This window comes from Amphiura filiformis, chromosome 3, assembly GCF_039555335.1.
Source record: "Amphiura filiformis chromosome 3, Afil_fr2py, whole genome shotgun sequence".
Classification (NCBI taxonomy): Eukaryota; Metazoa; Echinodermata; class Ophiuroidea; order Amphilepidida; family Amphiuridae; genus Amphiura; species Amphiura filiformis.
The window spans coordinates 4637532-4656422 of NC_092630.1; the positions used below are offsets into that span (position 1 = coordinate 4637532).

General features: G+C 38.5%; 1 protein-coding gene across 1 annotated transcript; it reads left to right on the forward strand.

Moving 5' to 3' along the window:
• The first annotated feature begins 1171 nt into the window (after positions 1-1171).
• LOC140147903 (retinol dehydrogenase 13-like) lies at positions 1172-17491 on the forward strand. Its single transcript, XM_072169695.1, has 7 exons — positions 1172-1271; positions 8347-8518; positions 10889-11128; positions 13147-13239; positions 14021-14209; positions 15433-15542; positions 16760-17491. Exons 2-7 carry the CDS (start codon positions 8371-8373, stop codon positions 16931-16933), a joined length of 954 nt encoding a protein of 317 aa, XP_072025796.1. The 5' UTR covers positions 1172-1271; positions 8347-8370; the 3' UTR covers positions 16934-17491.
• The last annotated feature ends 1400 nt before the right edge of the window (positions 17492-18891 follow it).

Consider the following 18891-nt stretch of genomic DNA (forward strand, 5'->3'; position numbering starts at 1 on the left):
AGAAAAAATAGGGGGGGGGGGTGACATTTTTGATGACCAAAATGTAGGGAGTCACAAACCACAGTGTTTATTTTATTCAAAAAGACTGATTTCAATACCATTTTATTCTGTTTAGGGGGTAAGGTGTATCGGTGGTGGGGGAGTCATAAAAGTTTTGTTGCCGAAATAGTGTGGGGGCGCAATTTTATTGATGCTGACTTTTTGTAAATTTTTGACTCCCCCTCCCCACTTCTGAAGGAAATGATAGCCCCCTTAGTCCATTTTTGGCCATTTTCGGTCATGTGATGTTGTAAAAGTCCTGGTCTGGCTATGCCACTGCCCGCAACCACACTTTTTCAAACCCAATTATTTTTATTTTTGATATATAAGGTTCTTTACAATGAGTTGGTGAGAAGCTTTGATATCTATATAATAATAATATCTAGATGTGACGATGATATGAATTTCAGCAGCCAAAGTGTAAAATTTGAGGTTTTTGGTACTCCGAATCGGACGATCTAAAAAAATGTGTCTGACACCATCAATGGATGGATCTTGTAAAAGGGGGGGGGGGTGGTAGGGCCTGAAAAATTTTACCCCTCGGAAGGGGGTTAAAAAAACGTAATTTTTCTGGTAGAACATGAGTTAACACTATTTTCTATGGGGGTTGACGTACATTTTTCACGGCCAAAAGGGGGACCCTGAAAATAATTTTGGTTCGAAAGGGGGGCCTTGAAAAAAATATGTGAATTTTTCTTTTTGCATCAGGCCCCCCTTAATACAAGTATTTGTGAACGGTCCCTAAGTAATTAATAAATAAGGGCCCGTTCACAAACACTTGTTGGGGGCCTGATACAAAAAAATTTCATTGTGAACATTTTTTCGGACCCCTTTTTCAGATATAAAAAATTCATGGCCCCCCCTTTTTGACATGAAAATTATTGGTCAACCCCATAGAAAAGCATATAAACTCAATTTTCCCAGGAAAATAATTGTGGTCATTTTTTCAGGGCCCCCTTAGGAGGGTCAAACTTTTAAGGCCCCCCAACAAGTATTTGTGAACGATCACTCCTAAACTAAGAATTTAATGTGAAAAGCCTAACAATGACAATTCAAGTATGTGCGCCCTTAATTGAGACGACACGCTGTCTCCACGCAGTCGCACAACTACCCAATTCATTATAAATTCTGCCATGCTGGTCTATTGGAGCATGGAGATAAGCTTATCGTTATCGCTATAGCTCTTCAAACTGGTTGTTATCAGCTGAATATATATTTCATTGCAGACATAGGTAAGTATTAACGGTAGAACAATTTCTTAGATAGTGTGTAGCCGTTCAATTTAATGCAAATCACCGTGCACGTACGTACACAAAATTTAGATCCACACATGTCACTCATGTACTAGGTTAGGTATGCTTGGTGAATTCAAATTTGCCATCAAACTGCAACATTTTATATATCAAATTAAAGCCCTTGAGTAAACAAAGCCAAAACTGAAACCCTTTTTTTTCATAGCACTTTCCGTAGTACTTTCATCAAAAAGATTCAGCTAGCAAAATTCCCCAAAACAGCATTTCGGGGGTGTTTCTAGATCTTAGTCTCATTATGATTATGATAGCAGCTTTTTTAATGGAACTGCTATCAAAATCCTCTAAAATTCCATGTGCGATTGTCTTATCACCATAAAAAATCATATATTTGGGTCAAGTGAAGTATAGAATAAAACATATTTATGTAGGTTTCCTTCTTCGGCCAGTTGTTTTAAATTTCAATGTAAATATGCATTGACATTATCGGCGAATTTGACTGACTAGCAAATGTGTTAACTAATGCACTTATCAAGTCTTTCCCCGGCCCTGGGGGACCCGGGACTAGCGGGGACTTAGCCGGGGAAGTACATTTTGCCAGCGTGACATCCCTGGCACTGACCCGTTAAAGTCCCGGCCTCACGGGCATAAATTTTCTGTACATCCCCTGCTATGACTCGGCCCCCCGCTAGCCGGGCTACAGTGTGACAATCCCGGCACAATCCCTGACCCCATGGGCCGGGACTTGCGTTAAAACAATGTACAATCCCGGCTATGCCCTGGCCTATCTTGCAGAGTTTAATATATGGTACACAGTGTCGACTTCCTATACGATAAATATAAATTTAATACTCCGTTGGTGAGCGACGGGCGACTGGTATTTCACCGAACGCAAGAAAAGGAGTTCTATCTGATTGGCTAGCAATCGATCGCTTAGGTCGCTTAGTAGTCAACTACAAACTCAAAACTGAGCATCGTATTCAATTCGATTGAAATCGATATTCTATTATTGCCGAGATAAAGAGAGTGATAGTGTGTCAATAATGTACATTGTATTGCAGCTGGATTTTACATGCATTCTTTTATATAAATTTTTTCTCAAAGAGTTGAATATGATCAAAATTTTTACTCAGGATTTCAAATTTTTACCCGCAAATTGCAGTTAAACATATCCACAGCAAAATACCGGTCCTCACTAATTAGTGTATTTAATTTCCAGTTAGTGTATTTAAGATAAAACCTGACAACAAATAAAATTTTCTTGCAATAGAAATATCATATGGGATACTGATATGGTAGGCCGCAACCGCCACAACGTGGAGCTGCTACGCGTAGCTGACTTTTTGCTCCGTGGAACCAAATTGACCAATCATGATCATGTTAGAGTTTTTCATTACTCGGAGGTAAAACTGACTAATTAAGTACGACTTACTCATTACGTGATGCGAATTTATTCATTAAGAATTTGCCAGACGAGCGTCACATAGTTGCAAGATATCCTCGGTCAAGAAAGTTATAATTCAAAAAGTAGTTTATGAAAAGTACGAACTGACTTATTATTAAGATGGACATGCACTCATAAGAAACTCATACAGTATTGTACATAACTATATAGCTAGGCAGAGTGGTGGTAAACTATACACACAGTTCTGCGATCTGCAGTGTATCACCGGGATCTAATTTGTATAACTTGCGCGATGTCCCTGCGGAATTCGACCTTCAGCAAACTGCAAACCAGTTCGGATTTACTTTATATACTAGTAGTAGGCCATACATACTGTAGTTACTGTCCGTTTTCCTATACACAATACTCAGTGCGCTCACCATTGACGCGCGACCTCTACAAATAGTGTATGTTAGAAGTATAGGCCATTGCCTAGTTGACGTCACTGTGTAAAAAATAACCAGCCAATATTTAAAGTATTCTCTGAAATTCTAGAAAATATAGTTTTGTAACATGTCCTAAATTTTTAGCTAATTTAGGTGTTTGGAAATATTGGTACTTTAGTGTTTTAGGAAGGATATGTAAACGACAGATAACACCAAAAAATATGAAGAAATTATTTCTAAACCGTGTTAAGTCATTAAGCTTCTCATTTTCAAGAACGCTGGTTAACAATAAGCAGACTATTGTCTCATTTAAGTAAACAAAAGCCCACAGTATTGTTACCTTGCGTTCGCTTTATAATCGTTCACCCAACTGAAACTATAATACCAGCTCATTGCTCATTGCACAGGTAAAACAGACACAAGTGCAGTGTGTATTTAACCAGAGAAGATCTGATGTAACATAGTTGAGCTGTTTTCATTGAGTGTTATCTTGGTTTAATAGCTTTTAATAGGGTTCAAAGGTCGTGGTGAGTTCTACTGTAGACATGACTGCATCATGATTATTTTAAAGTCAACAACATTCAACAATATAAGAGTATCAGTACCGTGGGTGTCAGTGATCCTGGCCTGACACAGTAGACAAACAAACAAACAAACACGCCACACACATGACACATGCATGCAAGGTAACATTGACTATACACTAATCAAACAATGGTATTGATCCTGTACAACTGGTCGTGGTTTATTTACAATCGATTCATTTAAAATCCCCATAGTAAACATTAATTTTGGCAAGAGTTTTCTCTCTGGAACGAGGATCGATGCATCCACTGGCTCCGCGTAATGAAAAGATCTAACATGATTGGTCAATTTAGCTCCACAGCGAAAAGTAAGCTACTGCAGTAGCAGCTCCATCGTTAGTGGCGGTTACGGCCAGCCATATATTGATCATGCGAAAATCGTAAAACATAGAATAGAAACAGTGTGGCGGCTCTCAAAATCTCAAATTGTATGCTTAGCCTGAATCGCACGGCCTGTCTCGAACAAATTCACCATGCGTAGTTGTTGAAAAACGTGAGGATTCATCGTACTATCACGGCAATTTTTAACACGAAGATATAGGGATGATGACGGTGTGCGGTATACGGGCATAGATAAAAAGAAGAAGAAGAAAAGTTCCAAGTTAATTCAACTTTTTAGGGCAATAATATTGCATTTCGTCAGTAGCGGGAGAGGGGTCAACGACTTTAATAGCACGTGCTAAAGTTTGCAGCGCGGTATACCCTTGTCGATTATTGAATGAACGACATAATATAGGCCTAATAAAAAAAAGATCGATTGGATTATTTGGAGAGCAGTGATCGTACACGACACAGCCGATTTAATAGTCAATGCCGATAATTTTAAAGACATCAACATGTTTGAGCCTTAATTTACATGCAGACGCATAAGGATTTAAACAAAATAAAGTGTTTTAAAAAAGTAGACTTTCATTTATAGATGCACGAAATTGGTTTTAATATAATATGTGACCCCTCGGCACAACTGAGCCCTGAAGTCGCCAATCATCATTTTTGAGATATTCAACCAAAATATTCTGCTTGAAATTAGCTTTAAAATGATGTATATCATGTCTATAGTACTTGACATTTAAGTAGTGAAAAATCAATAAAACAGTCAATAAATCCTTTGTTTCCTATTGTTTATTGTTAAGTTCGATGGAGCATATCTCAATAGTGGCACTGGCGACATCCGGGCTCAGTTGTGCCATGGGGTCACATATTGGTTACTTAAAACAAGTAATTACCCCACTAGTTTCCTTTGTAGCGCACAATCGTGAAAATAGTGCATTACAGATGAGTATGCAAAATCGGCCGTTCTTGGTATACTGATGTTTTTAATGGTGTGACTTCTTCGTGAAAGTCCCAGCTATATGTATCGGCAGTGCGGGGAAAAAATTGTACACCCCTGCAAAAGCCCCTGCTAACATGAATGATTGGCCCGGCATAGCGGGGACAATCTACTGTACATCCCCGGCCAAGTCCCGGCTAACTTCCCCGCCTGCGGGGCAATGATTTTGTGTACGTCCCGGCATGTTCCCGGTCCCCCAGGGCCGGGGAAAGACTTGATAAGTGCATAAGGTTTGCCTGGGATACCTACATGTACAGTGATGTACACGTACGTACGTGTACATATTGAATATAGGTTATTTGATTTGTTCGGGTTTTGACAACCCTGGATAATAACCCAAGAAAGCCTCTATTGAAGCTTATTTCCATTGGGGTCCATTTGAATAATGGGACGGATTAGGAACAGTCAGGGGTTAACACCCTACTCTTTTCAAACTGGCTGCGAGATACATGTACAGGCACGTATGGCTCTCTGCACACGGGACCGACAGCTTAACGTCCCCTCCAAAGGACGGAGTACTTTCATGATTCTAATGAATCCCAATTCTAAATGAACCATGGGGAGAGCGGAAGTCTGAATTTAATCTACAGATGTTGCCAATTAAATTCAGACTTTTTTTTTTCCCAAGTCAATATCCCAGCAAATCGCCACTGCCGGGAATTGAACCCGGGACCTCATGCACTAAAGGCAAGTACCCAAACATTGTGCCACGCTCTCCCACTATGAGAGGTATCATGTATGAGAGGCAAACCTCAGTTAACACATTTCATTTGATAGTCAGCCAAAATGGCCTAAACCGGGGACCCAAACACAATATTTTAAAATCTAAAAGAACAGCTAGCTCAAGGCAACCTACATAAATATGATAAGTTTGTCTATACTCATTTGACCCAAATATTTGATTTTTTTTTGGTGATGAGACAATTTGGTCTCATATGAACAGTTCAAATCCTATTGCAACCAAATTCGGTTCATACCTGCACTTTGTGAACCAGGGACAGACTCAGGTTTCAGTTTTCTACTGGCCCTCCGGGCCAGTGAAACTGCAAATCTACTGGCCCTGCAATAAATTTACTGGCCCAACTTTTTCAATATGTTCTACTGCAAAAAGTGCAAATAAATAAGCATGTTCCCATGCCCGTAACCAGGGGGCCGGTGGTGAACACTCCCCCCGCCAAATGATCCATTCACGAGCGTAGCGAGTGAAAAAATTGAGGTTTTCAGTCCTTGTCGGTCAAAGAAATGTCCAAATTTTGAACAAAAGTCCACTTTTTAAAAAATCCTGGTTATGGGCCTGCACGTTCCAATGCGACTTTTAAAGTTAGATATTACCAATTAAACTTGACACATGTTACTTGTGTGTTAACATTATTTTATTCTGTGCCACTATGGACCCTAAAAATCTTTTTCCAGGATCTATGGTGCCACTTTAATTCAAGCAAACCTGAACATTTTTAATTGTTTTGTACTGAGCATACTCAATATAGAGAGACTAGTCACAAATACAAGTTCAGTCAGTAGTCCTTCCTTTTAATCTATAGTTCCAAAAGTTCACAAAAGAAAAGGTTCAAGTATGCGGTATTTGCGATATCGCTATCATCATCAGATAGAGCATGAAAGAGCTTGGAAATAGTGCGTAGGCCTACATCGCCGTAAAAAGCGGCCTTATATTTCCAACTTGCTTGCAACGCAAGGATAAGAATAAATAGACAAAAAAATCATTAAATAAAAATATAAATTACACACAGGTACAGGTGACAAATGGAGCAGAACTCTTGTCCAATTGTGTCCATCACTGATTATATCTTGCCTCAGTCATATGAGTTATATCAGGATCAAAAATCTAGTGGCCCGCAGGGCCAGCATTGTTGGAAGTTTACTGGCCCAAGGCAAAATCAACTGGCCCCGGGCCACTGCTTAAATCCGTCCCTGATGTGAACCCTCATTTTATTAGAGGTGTTCAAGGTCATATACTGAGGTCAAAGGTCATTTGAGGTCAACTGGTAAAATACCATATTAATAAAGACTTGGTTATAATTTGGTCTCATGAACAATTTCCTAATGCAACCAAACTTGGGTCATGGTATGCATTATGAGAACCCTCAGCTATTGGTGGTGTTCAAGGTCATATACTGAGGTCAAAGGTCATTTGAGGTCAAGGTGTCAAATACCATTATAATTTACAACTTTATTGTAAATTTGGTCTCATATGAACAGATTAATTCCTAATGCAACCAAGCTTGGGTCAATGCTGCATTATGGGTAACATGTATTGGTGGTATCCAAGGATTTAATAGCTGTTATAATATCATTCCAAATTTAAATCGCCCCATGGTGGAGGCATCCCAATCGACGCCTTTGCGTCGAAATTTACCGCAACATCTAGTTTTCAAATGTTGAACAGCTATTTTTAATATTTTAGTGACATTTTTAGCGCATCCATGAAGTAATTTTTACTGTACATGCGACCAACAATCCCGCAATCCGGGCCAAGATATGCAAGTAAATACTGATTACTGTTTCAAACACTGAAGTTACACACCTACAAGACTAATTGGCGATGGTCTATTCAGATATTGTTGTCAAGCTCGAGGTGATTGACCCCCGATGATTGACAGTTGGGATCGCATACTGTACGCGTAGCCATGGTAGCGGGGGTGCTAACAGACGTGCGGTTAGCACCCCGGGCGCGCTGTTAGCACCCCATGGCTAATTTGCATATTTTTTTTTTTATTCAATGCACATTAGTTTAGCCTTATTTCCATTATATTAATGACAACATCGGTTTGACTGGATCCTGTCACAAATGATCATGTATACTGCAGCCAGCCATGCTACTGTAGACACATCAACCCTGTCATTGTTAGTTTAAGAGATAGAACATAAGATACTAGGTGTTATCTTGAAGTTATAGTGGTATCTGATTGCTAAATTTAGTTGAACAAATTGATATTGCTAATGCTACTGTTGAGTGTACCTTAATCATCAAGCTATAAATAAAATTAGCTCGATATTTCTTCAGTGCATTTGCGTCTTTTAATCAGCATATTCAGATCATGGATTCGGATTTGCAAATTTGCTTAGCTATATTAATTTTTAATATGACCTACAGTTGACTTTGAAGACTATCTTTGTCTATGATACAGGACTACAGTGTATGGCTGCTGCTTTATCCCCCTCCTCCCCTTGTTGAAGGAAAAAAATCCTGTATTGGAAGCACCACACCAAGGTAGAAGTGTGATCATGTATCCTCCCAATTTCCAGTCAAAATAAAGCTACCAAAATACTGATTGTTTTCACTTTACTTTTGCAGAGTTTGTGAGTTTAGCAACAGAATATGTTGTGGCTTGTTCTGCTGTTTTTGGTTGGTTTGCCAGCTTTATCATTGTTTGTCTTGCGAATATGGGTACAGCAGTCGGTGGTGATATGTAGTAACAATGTGTCATTAAAAGGAAAAACTGTGTTGGTAACAGGAGCTAGCGCTGGTAAGTCATCATTTTATGTTTAAAATTAAATTGTACAGTGGAACCTTGTTAACACAAAATTGTCAGTGCTTCAGATTTTAGTTTTTGTCAACATGATTTTGTGTTATCAGATCTTTGCAGTGTATAAAATAACTTGGGATTTGTAAAGCATTTTGTGTAGTAAGAATTTTTTGTTTAGATTTTGTGTTAACAAGTTTCCACTGTATTATATTGCAATTCACCAGCAAATTGGTTACATAACTCCCTGGTAACGGGATCATGCACCTTTTGATATATGTGACCATCCACCACAACTGAGCCCGGATGTCGCCAGTGCCACTATTGAGATATGCTCCATTGAACTTTAACAATAAACAATAGGAAACAAAGGATTTATTGACTGTTTTATTGATTTTTCACTACTTAAAAATGTCAAGTACTATAGACATGATATACATCATTTTAAAGCTAATTTCAAGCAGAATATTTTGGTTGAATATCTCAAAAATGATGATTGGCAACTTCAGGGCTCAGTTGTGCTGGATGGTCACATATGTACATGCCATAGACTTTGCTAGCGAATTGACAGCTACTGCATAAGTGCTTCAATGTTAGGAGCAAGTTATAATAATATTCAAGTGGCCATATATTGTTTAAAGATGAGCACACAGATGCCTAAATCTGTCATGAACGGGGGGGGCACTCAACTCCCACTGGCCTTTAAAATTGGAAGGGGGGGGCTGTTGGCCTGAATTGCCAAAAAAGTGGCTGAAAAGAACCAAAAGTGGCTCATTTTGCCAAGACGTGGGAGGGAAGGGGACATTTTCCACCCAGGATTAACTGGTTTGATGCCACCACCCACACATAATATCCCCCTCTTTCTCTTCCTCTTCCTCCTGAACCAGTGGCCAAATTACAGGGTTGCACAAGGGCAATAATCTTGAAAAGTTCAAATAAGTGTATAGTAAAATATCCTGGGAATACTGATGAAAACAGTGAGAAGAACAGTTTTTCTGTAGGCCTGCTTATACTCAAATACCCAGTCAAAAATAACATCTATATATGACAGCATTCAAGCTTTGACTTACGTTTGGCGGACACGCGTGTGAAAAAATATTTAGGGGTGAAAACAGTCAAAATTCTTGATTACCGTACTTAAATGTTTCTAGGGGTAAAATGTCACATATTTTCAGATTTTGACACTTAAAACCTCTTGTTTTTCACTGATTTTGAGAAAAAAATAATTTTTGGGCCAATTTTGGCCGAAAATGGCCATTTTGGGGTGACAAAAATTTTGACTTGCTAATTTCCTGTGAGTGTATGAACATGAAAACTACTGAGTAGTGCCCAATTGTTTATGCTAATTATGTGACAAGGGTACATTTGTGATATTCAAATCATTAAATGGGATAAATCAATTTCTTTATTTTTGTAACAGGGTTAGAAAGTTTGGGGTCGGTGACAAATGATTTGGGAAAAAATGCAATGTTGAGCTTGAAAAGGCCATTTATATAACTCCTCAATGGTATGAGCTATTGAGATGGTTTTTGTATCTTTTTGTTCAGTATTTCAATAGCTATATAGTGGTATAAAACTTGACACAGTTAAATGTACTGACAAAAAATAAAGTAGTAATATGTTACCCCTACCCCTAACATTTCGGCGGGTGTGAAAATAATAAAGGCCTTCGCAAAAAAAATAAGTCCTTCAAAACTGTGAGGTTTAAGGCTAAACAAATATAAACTTGCTATAGCCAAGACCTCCCTCTAGAGCAAGTTTATATTTGTTTAGCCCGGAGAGTCCCAGTTTTGAAGGACTTATTTTTTTTGCGCCAATTTTTGCTCAAATTTGAGGACTTCGGGCAGAAATATGCCTGTACACTGTTATGGGGAAAATTTTCAAGTTGATAATTATGCATTTTTTATGTCAGATTCAGTTTCTACACAAAATTTCACCCTAGAAAATGTTCCTTTAAGTAGGATATCTTTCACTTTAAGTTCCCACCATTCTGTCCACCAAACGTAAGTCAAAGCTTGAACGCTGTCATATATGCATTGCCACACAAAGGAAGGTCCATACATTGAGCAGTGTAAGGTGCTGTGCAATAATTTTAAAAAAAGAGAAGGAAGGGGCGAGCAATTTTTGACAGGTTGGAAAAAGGGGGGAGATATTTTTGGCACATATTCATGGTTCACCTTTTAAATAAAATGCTCTAAAAAGGTTTAGGAAAATGATACTGAAACGTTCAAATAGTAACATGCAGAATTATCAACTCCCTCGCATATATCTAGACCATGGCGTTTGAGCATCAGAAAAACTCTGCCTCAGGTTTCTTTTCACAAACATAGTTTTAATGTGTGAAACTTGTTGTGTTCTTGTTTGATTACATAGGTATTGGGGAAGCTACTGCTCTGGGTTTGGCAAAGAAAGGAGCAAGAGTAATCCTCGGTTGCCGAAATGTGGAGAAGGCAAATGCTGTGAAAGAATACATCCAGGGGGTGTCAGGCAACAAAAGTGTTATCGTCAAACATTTGGACTTGGCTTCGCTTAAATCTATTCGACGATGTGCAGAAGAAATTATAAATGAGGAAGAGAGGCTAGATGTTCTTATTAACAATGCAGGCCTCATGTGTAAGTTACTATCAGTATCACCCGACCCTGGTAGACCCTCTCTCGGGCCAGTGGATAGACTACTTTGTAGTCCGATTGTTTTTTTATTTTTATTTATTATTATTTTTTGCCATTTTTCTTCTTAAATACTCAGTTATCAAGAGAGGGCTCCAACCAGTGTGTTTTGCAGATTTTCTTAAGAACTATTGAGAGAGGGCACTGTATACCTTTACCGTTATTTTTCATACTATGATACTTATCAAGAGAGGGCTCTCTTTATGTTACTCTAATATTCAGACGATGGTGGACGACATTATTCATGTGGCAACAGCCAATATCGTAAACAAAACAGACAATATGATGGCAACACTGCCTGGACATTGGACGCCCCGTGCCGAGTTGTGTTTTTAGCTCTATTGGCCCCGTTACAGAAAAAAAAATGCACAAAGTATATTTCTCAGTGAATGTATACATTTTCACATAAAAATAAATATTTTTGGATTCAAAATGAATGTGAAGAAAAAAAATTTTTGTAGCCGGGAGTGAGTGGGACTCGATCTCGGGACCCTATGCGTGGCAGGCGAAAACTTTACCATTACACCACGCTAACCGTGATTCACAGTGAAGGAAATTTTAAGTATATATCATAAACATACCGTACGTTATTCATACAAAACATTCAAAAAACAGCATAGGCGTAGTTTCCGGGGGATGGGGAGGATTTATCCCCCAATATTTTGCCAGGGGGATGATCCATACAATCATCCCCCAATGTTGACGCCTGTATATGGGTTTCCAATCAAATTAACCCCATATTTGGCCATTTCAACCTAAAAAGTGCTAAATTTTTTGCGCTCCGCACGAATTTATTCAACTTTTGTACAATATTTCACCAGTTTAGCTTTAATATTGCAAAAATTTTCGCGGGCTTCGCGCGCATTTGTACCATAACCTTATTTTGTCGCCAAAAGGTGCTGACTTCAGGGGGGGGGGGGATGGGGAGGATTTATCCCCCAATATTTTGCCAGGGGATGATCCATACAATCATCCCCCAATGTTGACGCCTGTATATGGGTTTCCAATCAAATTAACCCCATATTTGGCCATTTCAACCTAAAAAGTGCTAAATTTTTTTGCGCTCGCATGCAATTTATTCAACTTTTGTACAATATTTCACCAGTTTAGCTTTAGCGCATTTGTACCATAACCTTATTTTGTCGCCAAAAGGTGCTGACTTCAAGAATTTTTTTCTAACCCCATCCCCCCCAATGGCGAAAAGAAATCTACGCCACTGAAAAACTTACAATGAGGTTCACTGTCGAACTTCAACGGATTTAGACTGATAAAATAGTACTTAATAACATGCGTACAGTTTTGGAATAATTTGAGACATTTTTGTGTTTACGTTTAAAACCAATGACGACATCAAAATTCAGTCAATCTTGGCCGGCCCCCCCCCTGGTAATATTGAAGTTCAGTCCTGGGTCGTCAATATTTTTCGGGCGGGCAGACATTGGATGGGAGCATACTCAAATATAACAGTAACAGTAATGGAACCCTCTCTTGGGAAATTTTTTGGAAAACGGTGTACTTTAATTGGGAGTACTATAGTGGTGTATTGGTGATTTCGCAAAGCAGACAGTGGTATCTGGGAGTGCATAGAGATCCAGATTGAATGAATTGAAAATAACCATGTACGTGAAGCAATGATTAATACTTGCCAAGATCAGACAAAATAATGCAGAGATCACACAAAATAAAGCGAAAAATAAATAAGAAAAAGACCAAATATCGACTATGGCATAATCTAGCCAGTGGATAACGACTGATAATATAGACTATATCATTATTAATCAACCCAAAACATGGGCCCTCTGACTCTGTAGAGAATTTCCCCTTCATATAGTCGAGTGCAGAGTACGGGCAGGTTGGGTTCAAAGGTCGTAGTGGGCACTCGAGCTTCAGGTTATTTTGTCAAACTTCCAAAAAGTCATGTGATGTTAATACTTTTTAAAAATAATACATTTTTCTCTACACAGCTCCATCAGAGAAAACAATCACAGAGGATGGTCTAGAGTTGACATTTGCCAGCAATTATTTTGGACATTTCCTCTTGACAAACCTTCTTCTAGGTAAGCTTAAATGCATTTATATGAAAGTCCTTTTCCCTACTGTATTCGTTGACATAATTATATTCACAATCAAAAGCAGTTAGAAAACATGTAGAACTGTTTTTACAAGAACTATCAGACTTTTGTAAAAACACCAATTTGTCTCCAAATGAATAAAAAATATGATGAGGGTATGCTTAGTACGGTATTATCATTATTATGTCTATACACTATCCCAGTTGACTTAAAACTATTAAAATCATCATCAGGACAAGAGGGACGTTACTGATAAGATATAGGCTACAGATACTCAAAAATCTTGTAAAAGATGAAAGTGCATGTTATTTAAAAATGACATTTTTGTCAAACGTGAACATTTGTGCGGTAATTAAAGCCATATTGTAATATTTCCATAAAAATAGATTAGTATAATATCTTGTCCATACTTTGATGTGTGTATGATTGCCCCGCACACCACATTGCATACGCGTTTCCATCAGAATGATTAAATGATGGTTCCTCCTGCGTTTTATTCAAAATCAACATACCCTGCAAAAATCAAGACTTTAGGCGTTGTAGTTTTGTCCAAATTTGGAAGATTTTGAATTTTACAGCACCTTAAGTCTTGATTTTGGCAGGGTATGTTAGTTTACTCAAGTATATTACAAGTTACAACCATGTAAAAAGCAGAATTTTGAAAAATATTAGGGGCATTCTCCTCAGCAAATGTTCCAATATGGCTTTAAAAACTTTTGATTCATTTCCATTAGCCTAATAAATGCTATTCTACTGTCTGTAACAGGTCTTTTAAAGAAGTCTGGACCTAGTCGCATTATAAGTGTAAGTTCTAAAGCCCATGACATGGGCTCTCTCAACTTGAAGGACATCAACTTCCACCAAAAGAATTACCATTGGGGCTTCCAGTATGGACACACCAAGTTGGCTATTAATTTATTTGTCAAGGAACTTAGCAACAGACTCAAAGGAACAGGTACTACTACTGTGTTTTGTTTGTTTGTATACATTACAGGTTGTCCAAAAAAAAAAAAAAACCAGGACCCTATAGATCATTGCACCCTCTTTTTCTCCTATTTCAGAAAACTTGATAAACTATTTTTTGGTATGTAAAGAAACCTTGCATCGTTAGCTTTAATAAACCAACAAAAGGGGGAAATGAGTGTTCTGGTGTTTTTTTTGGACACCATGTATGTGTAATACTTACATGTTAGTTTCATAGTCAACGGTGGGATGTTTCATCATGTTGCTTCCATTTGTCTACAGTTTAATGTTGATCAGCAGCAGCATCATGGCTCTAAAAGCCAGTGTTGTCCTTTTCCTAAATTACGTCAGTGTTGCAAGTCTCCCAAGTTGACTTGAACTGGTTTGTTGCTTAAAGGGAAAGCGATGGAATGATCAATATATTATCGGCTTACTGCTGGTCACATTGCTGGCCCGATTGTGAACCGACTTAAAAATCTAATAGTAGATTTTCTTATTTCTAGTCCAAGAAACAATACTCACTGTGGACATTTTGGAGTCTTATAGACACCTTTTTCTACACTATTGTTGTTGTGACGATCTTCTCTTTACCACTGATGCTGGTTGCTCAGCAACGTGGTTGCCAGTTCTTTTTCAAGAAGATCGTCAAACAGGTAACTGAGATTGTATTGCTTAAAAATCGTCATCAGAGTGGCAAAATGGCAAGCGGCATGGCAGTATGAGCATTGTATCTTCTTATGTGGACAGTGACATATTAACATTTTGTGTAAAATATGTCGATAAAAAATCCTCTATTCTATTATATATCCATCATTTGCCCTATATTTTACTATATTTTTTCCAAAATATTCCTATATTATCCCTATATTTTTTTGCAAATTGGCCCTATATTATCCCTATATTTTTGCAAGAGTTGAGTTGAAGCCCTGGCGTAGTTATTTCGCGATTTGTAGTGGGAGACACATTTTCACGAATGTTATTTTCGCAATTGCCCAATCCTCCCCTATATACTTGTATTCATTATTGCATACATTTTGTATATTCACAAGGTGTTATTTTCGCGGTTGGAGCTCTAATCGCCAAATTCGCAAAAATAAAACCCACGCGAAAATTACCACTTATACAATTCAATTGTAGGCTAAATGTTAAGAAGAAGTACCCAGGCTCATATAAGTTTTCTTAACAATGAAACATTGCTCTGGTTATTTTCTATAGATGTGACCGTCAATGCTGTGCATCCAGGGACATGTGGATCAGAGATATTCATAAAACAAGGCAATCTTTTCTTCACAATATTCCAAGCAATAGGACCTCTGTGGTGGCGAGTAAGTCATTTTGCTTTGTACTGAGGATACAGTCAATGCCTTAGCTAGAAATTGAGGTTTGCCTGTCATTTGAATAAAATTGCATAAAATTTGACCTTTAAAACATTTACCAGTCTTCTTCAACCCATTGGGGGCTCAAAGAGTTCAAATATGTGTTGCTATGGCCTTGTTTTGCAAAGCTGGTCTACTAAAACGTCAACAACCTTTCTCAACACCTACAGTTATAATGTAGCATAGAAGGTATTAATTTTGCCCGTCCCAGAAGCAAACTCCCCGTCTAAAATGACAGGCAGACAGGTGGCTAGCTAAGACACTGGGTACAGTACAGCCCAATGGCCTTTGTCAGGGCTGTGACACGAGTATTCAAACCCTGTATAAAAAGTGAAGTCACTTTACGGCAGTTTGATTGACACATCGGCAGTTTGAGTGACAGTTGCTAGGCATTTTCAGTACACTAGTAACGCACAGAATTACTAGCCTAAAATCATGTATGTGTCCACTACGAACGTAGCCAAAGTCAACATGGGGTCATCGGTTGTAATATTTCCTAGCATATTGAGCTAACACCTCAGCTACTTGGTTTTTCACAATATAGTAGTAATGGAAAGAAATGACCAAGTGTTCGTCATTCATTCGTCAGTAAAATTTTTTTACAGAACGAAAATAAACATGCATCAACTCTTCCACAGGTCAATCTCTTACACAGCGCATGCCGTCACATGTATGAACATGCATTGAGTGTGTGACTGACTTCATTTGCACAAATGTGTGGCTTATCCTATTGTATATTAATACTTGAGAATCCTTGCCTTTATCTTGTTCTCATCAAGTTGTGTTTTGTGGCTTTGTAACAGTGACCAGATTAAGAAAAATGTGTTTTCACTTCAGTATACAGCACAGAGGAGAGGGAAAGGTGTTATGTGAAATTGCCAACACTGGAAGAAAACCAACAAACAAACAATAAAAATACATAAATAAAATTGGCATTAGGCTGAAATTTTTTTTGTTTCCGTAGGCCACATGCACTTTGTTTTTATATAAGAAATTAAGAAAAATATGACAAAAAAGCGACCCTATTCAGATTTTAGAGTTGGTCGGAAAGGTCAATACAAATTGTTCTTTTTTAGGCCTATAAAATAGGGAACAACCAAACATCAACTGTGGATTGAACAAATTTGAAACCATTGCGTAATATGAATTGTTTTTTCACATTTCAGACATCGGAGGAGGGTGCGCAGAGTTCCCTGTATCTAGCCACATCGGATGAAGTGAAGGGAGTATCAGGTGAATATTTTGTAGACTCTGCTAAATATAAGGCAAGCAGGGCTTCTTACGATGAAACCAAGGCCCGTAGACTGTGGGAATTAAGTGAACAGCTTACAGGTTTGTAAGTTGCTGAACAGCTTACAGGTTTGTAAGTTGCATCTATTGGGCTATTCCAGTTGAAATCCATACACCCCCTACGGAAGACATGACCTTAATCTTCCTCATGGGGTGTGTGCATTTCAAATGGGGTAGCCTAAATTAGTGACTTTATTGGAAATCTACACCCCCTGTGTGGGAAACTAAGGTCATGTCTTCCATAGGGGTTGTTTGGATTTCATCTGGAATAGCCCATTGACCCTGTTTGCACATCCGCCATTTTGCTACCAAAATGGTTCTTCCTGCAAACGCATGAGCAAAAAATGTATTTTTGTTTTTCCACTTTTCTAGCAATGAGCTTGTAGGCTTTAGCAAAGTATATGCGGTAATTAAAGCATGCGTATGAAAGGCGTATGCACATACAGCACACACTTTGAGGGTAGCGCACAGAATTAGAGAAGGATCGGGATTTGACTACCATCTTGATACAGACATGGAGCAAAAATTGGGGGTATTCGGTTTCCCTCGGAATAATGCGCTCAAGGCATTCGTTGTCATGCAAGCGCGACATGGATGATGGGTGCATTTTAGAGGTGAGATTTAAGATGAGACGCAGATTTGTTTTCGTTCATCTCCGCGCACCGTCAGCAAGGACCCGAATACCCACAATTTTCTCCCCATAGCTGACGGCGCGATTGTACATGGCGGCATAAGGAGTCTCGGTTCTATTTCTGTAATTCTGCAGGGTAAAGCCTCGTTTTGAGATGATCGTGCAAGGGGTCTGTTACATCAGGATGTCCATTACATGCTCAATTTGAGGCTACTGACTGGAAATATTGACATAACCATATTTTGTTGCTGAACCTTACGCATTAGCCATACGTGGCGATGTTTTCTGTCATAGCCCGTGTTCCGAACAATAACCTCAAATCGGGCACTGACTTCGGATGTCCCAAATCTAAATTAGCAAAAATTTCCTGCTGTGACATAATGTGATGGGGACATGGGTGTTGACCATATTAAATTGTGAGTTTACAATATAATTATTATTTCATGTTTTGGTAGTTCTCTTAAGGGAACAAATCAAAAGTTGATGATGTCCAATAAGTCCTTTCTTATTGGGGAGAGGGTGCTACATTATAATTGTAGGTGTTGAGAAAGGCTATTGACCTTTTTAGCAGATCAGATTTGCAAAACAAGGCCATAGCAACACATATTTGGTAAATATTTTACAGGTCAAATTAGGACAGGCAATATCAAATGGCGGGCAAACCTCAATTTCTAGCTAAGACCCTGGTGAAAATATTGGTCAAAGTTTATCTTTCGGGTTTCAATTTTCAACATTTCACACTTACGTTAGATGGAGGGGGGGAGGGAGGGGGTCAGCCTCCTAACTATGGACTTTTATTTACAGGATGTCATGAAACTTTTGGTTTGTTTCCTAAGGGCGCGTTCTCACTATGCCTGTTTGAAACCAGGACGTGGTCTCGATCCTACATCCAGGATGTAGCATCGAGACCACCTCATTGAGGTAGTCTCGTACCTAGGACGTGGTATCAAACAGCATAGTGATAACGCGTTACAAGTGGACTCGATCCACTTATACCGGAAATGCTCTATGCATGACCTTGATGGCCGGCGTTGTATAGGCCTATACAATATACAGTCTACATTTTATAATTTTCCATTATAAAATTTAAACATATGCAATTTCAACTTTAAAAATTCATAGCTGGTAATGTATTATACTATAGAACAAATTTCTACAGGCTTTATTTCATGTAGTAATTTACAAAATATATTTTTTTTGTGGAAAAAGCTCGGGGAAAGTGGCTATACACGGAAGTTCGTTTGAGATGCTTGCTGTAGTTTGATGAGCAGCATGCTTCTCGTGCAGTGTGAAAACAACGGCATCGCGGCAAGATACAGATTTTATCCAGTTTCAGAATTAAACAAAACGACTTTTGAACTTCAAAAGGATATTATT

Bases quoted from the DNA above. Each gene is read 5' to 3' on its own strand.
- LOC140147903 (XM_072169695.1), top strand. From the start codon at position 8,371: ATGTTGTGGCTTGTTCTGCTGTTTTTGGTTGGTTTGCCAGCTTTATCA. The intron at 8,519-10,888 runs GTAAGTCATCAT...TTGATTACATAG, and splicing joins GGTAACAGGAGCTAGCGCTG to GTATTGGGGAAGCTACTGCT. The intron at 15,543-16,759 runs GTAAGTCATTTT...TTCACATTTCAG, and splicing joins TAGGACCTCTGTGGTGGCGA to ACATCGGAGGAGGGTGCGCA.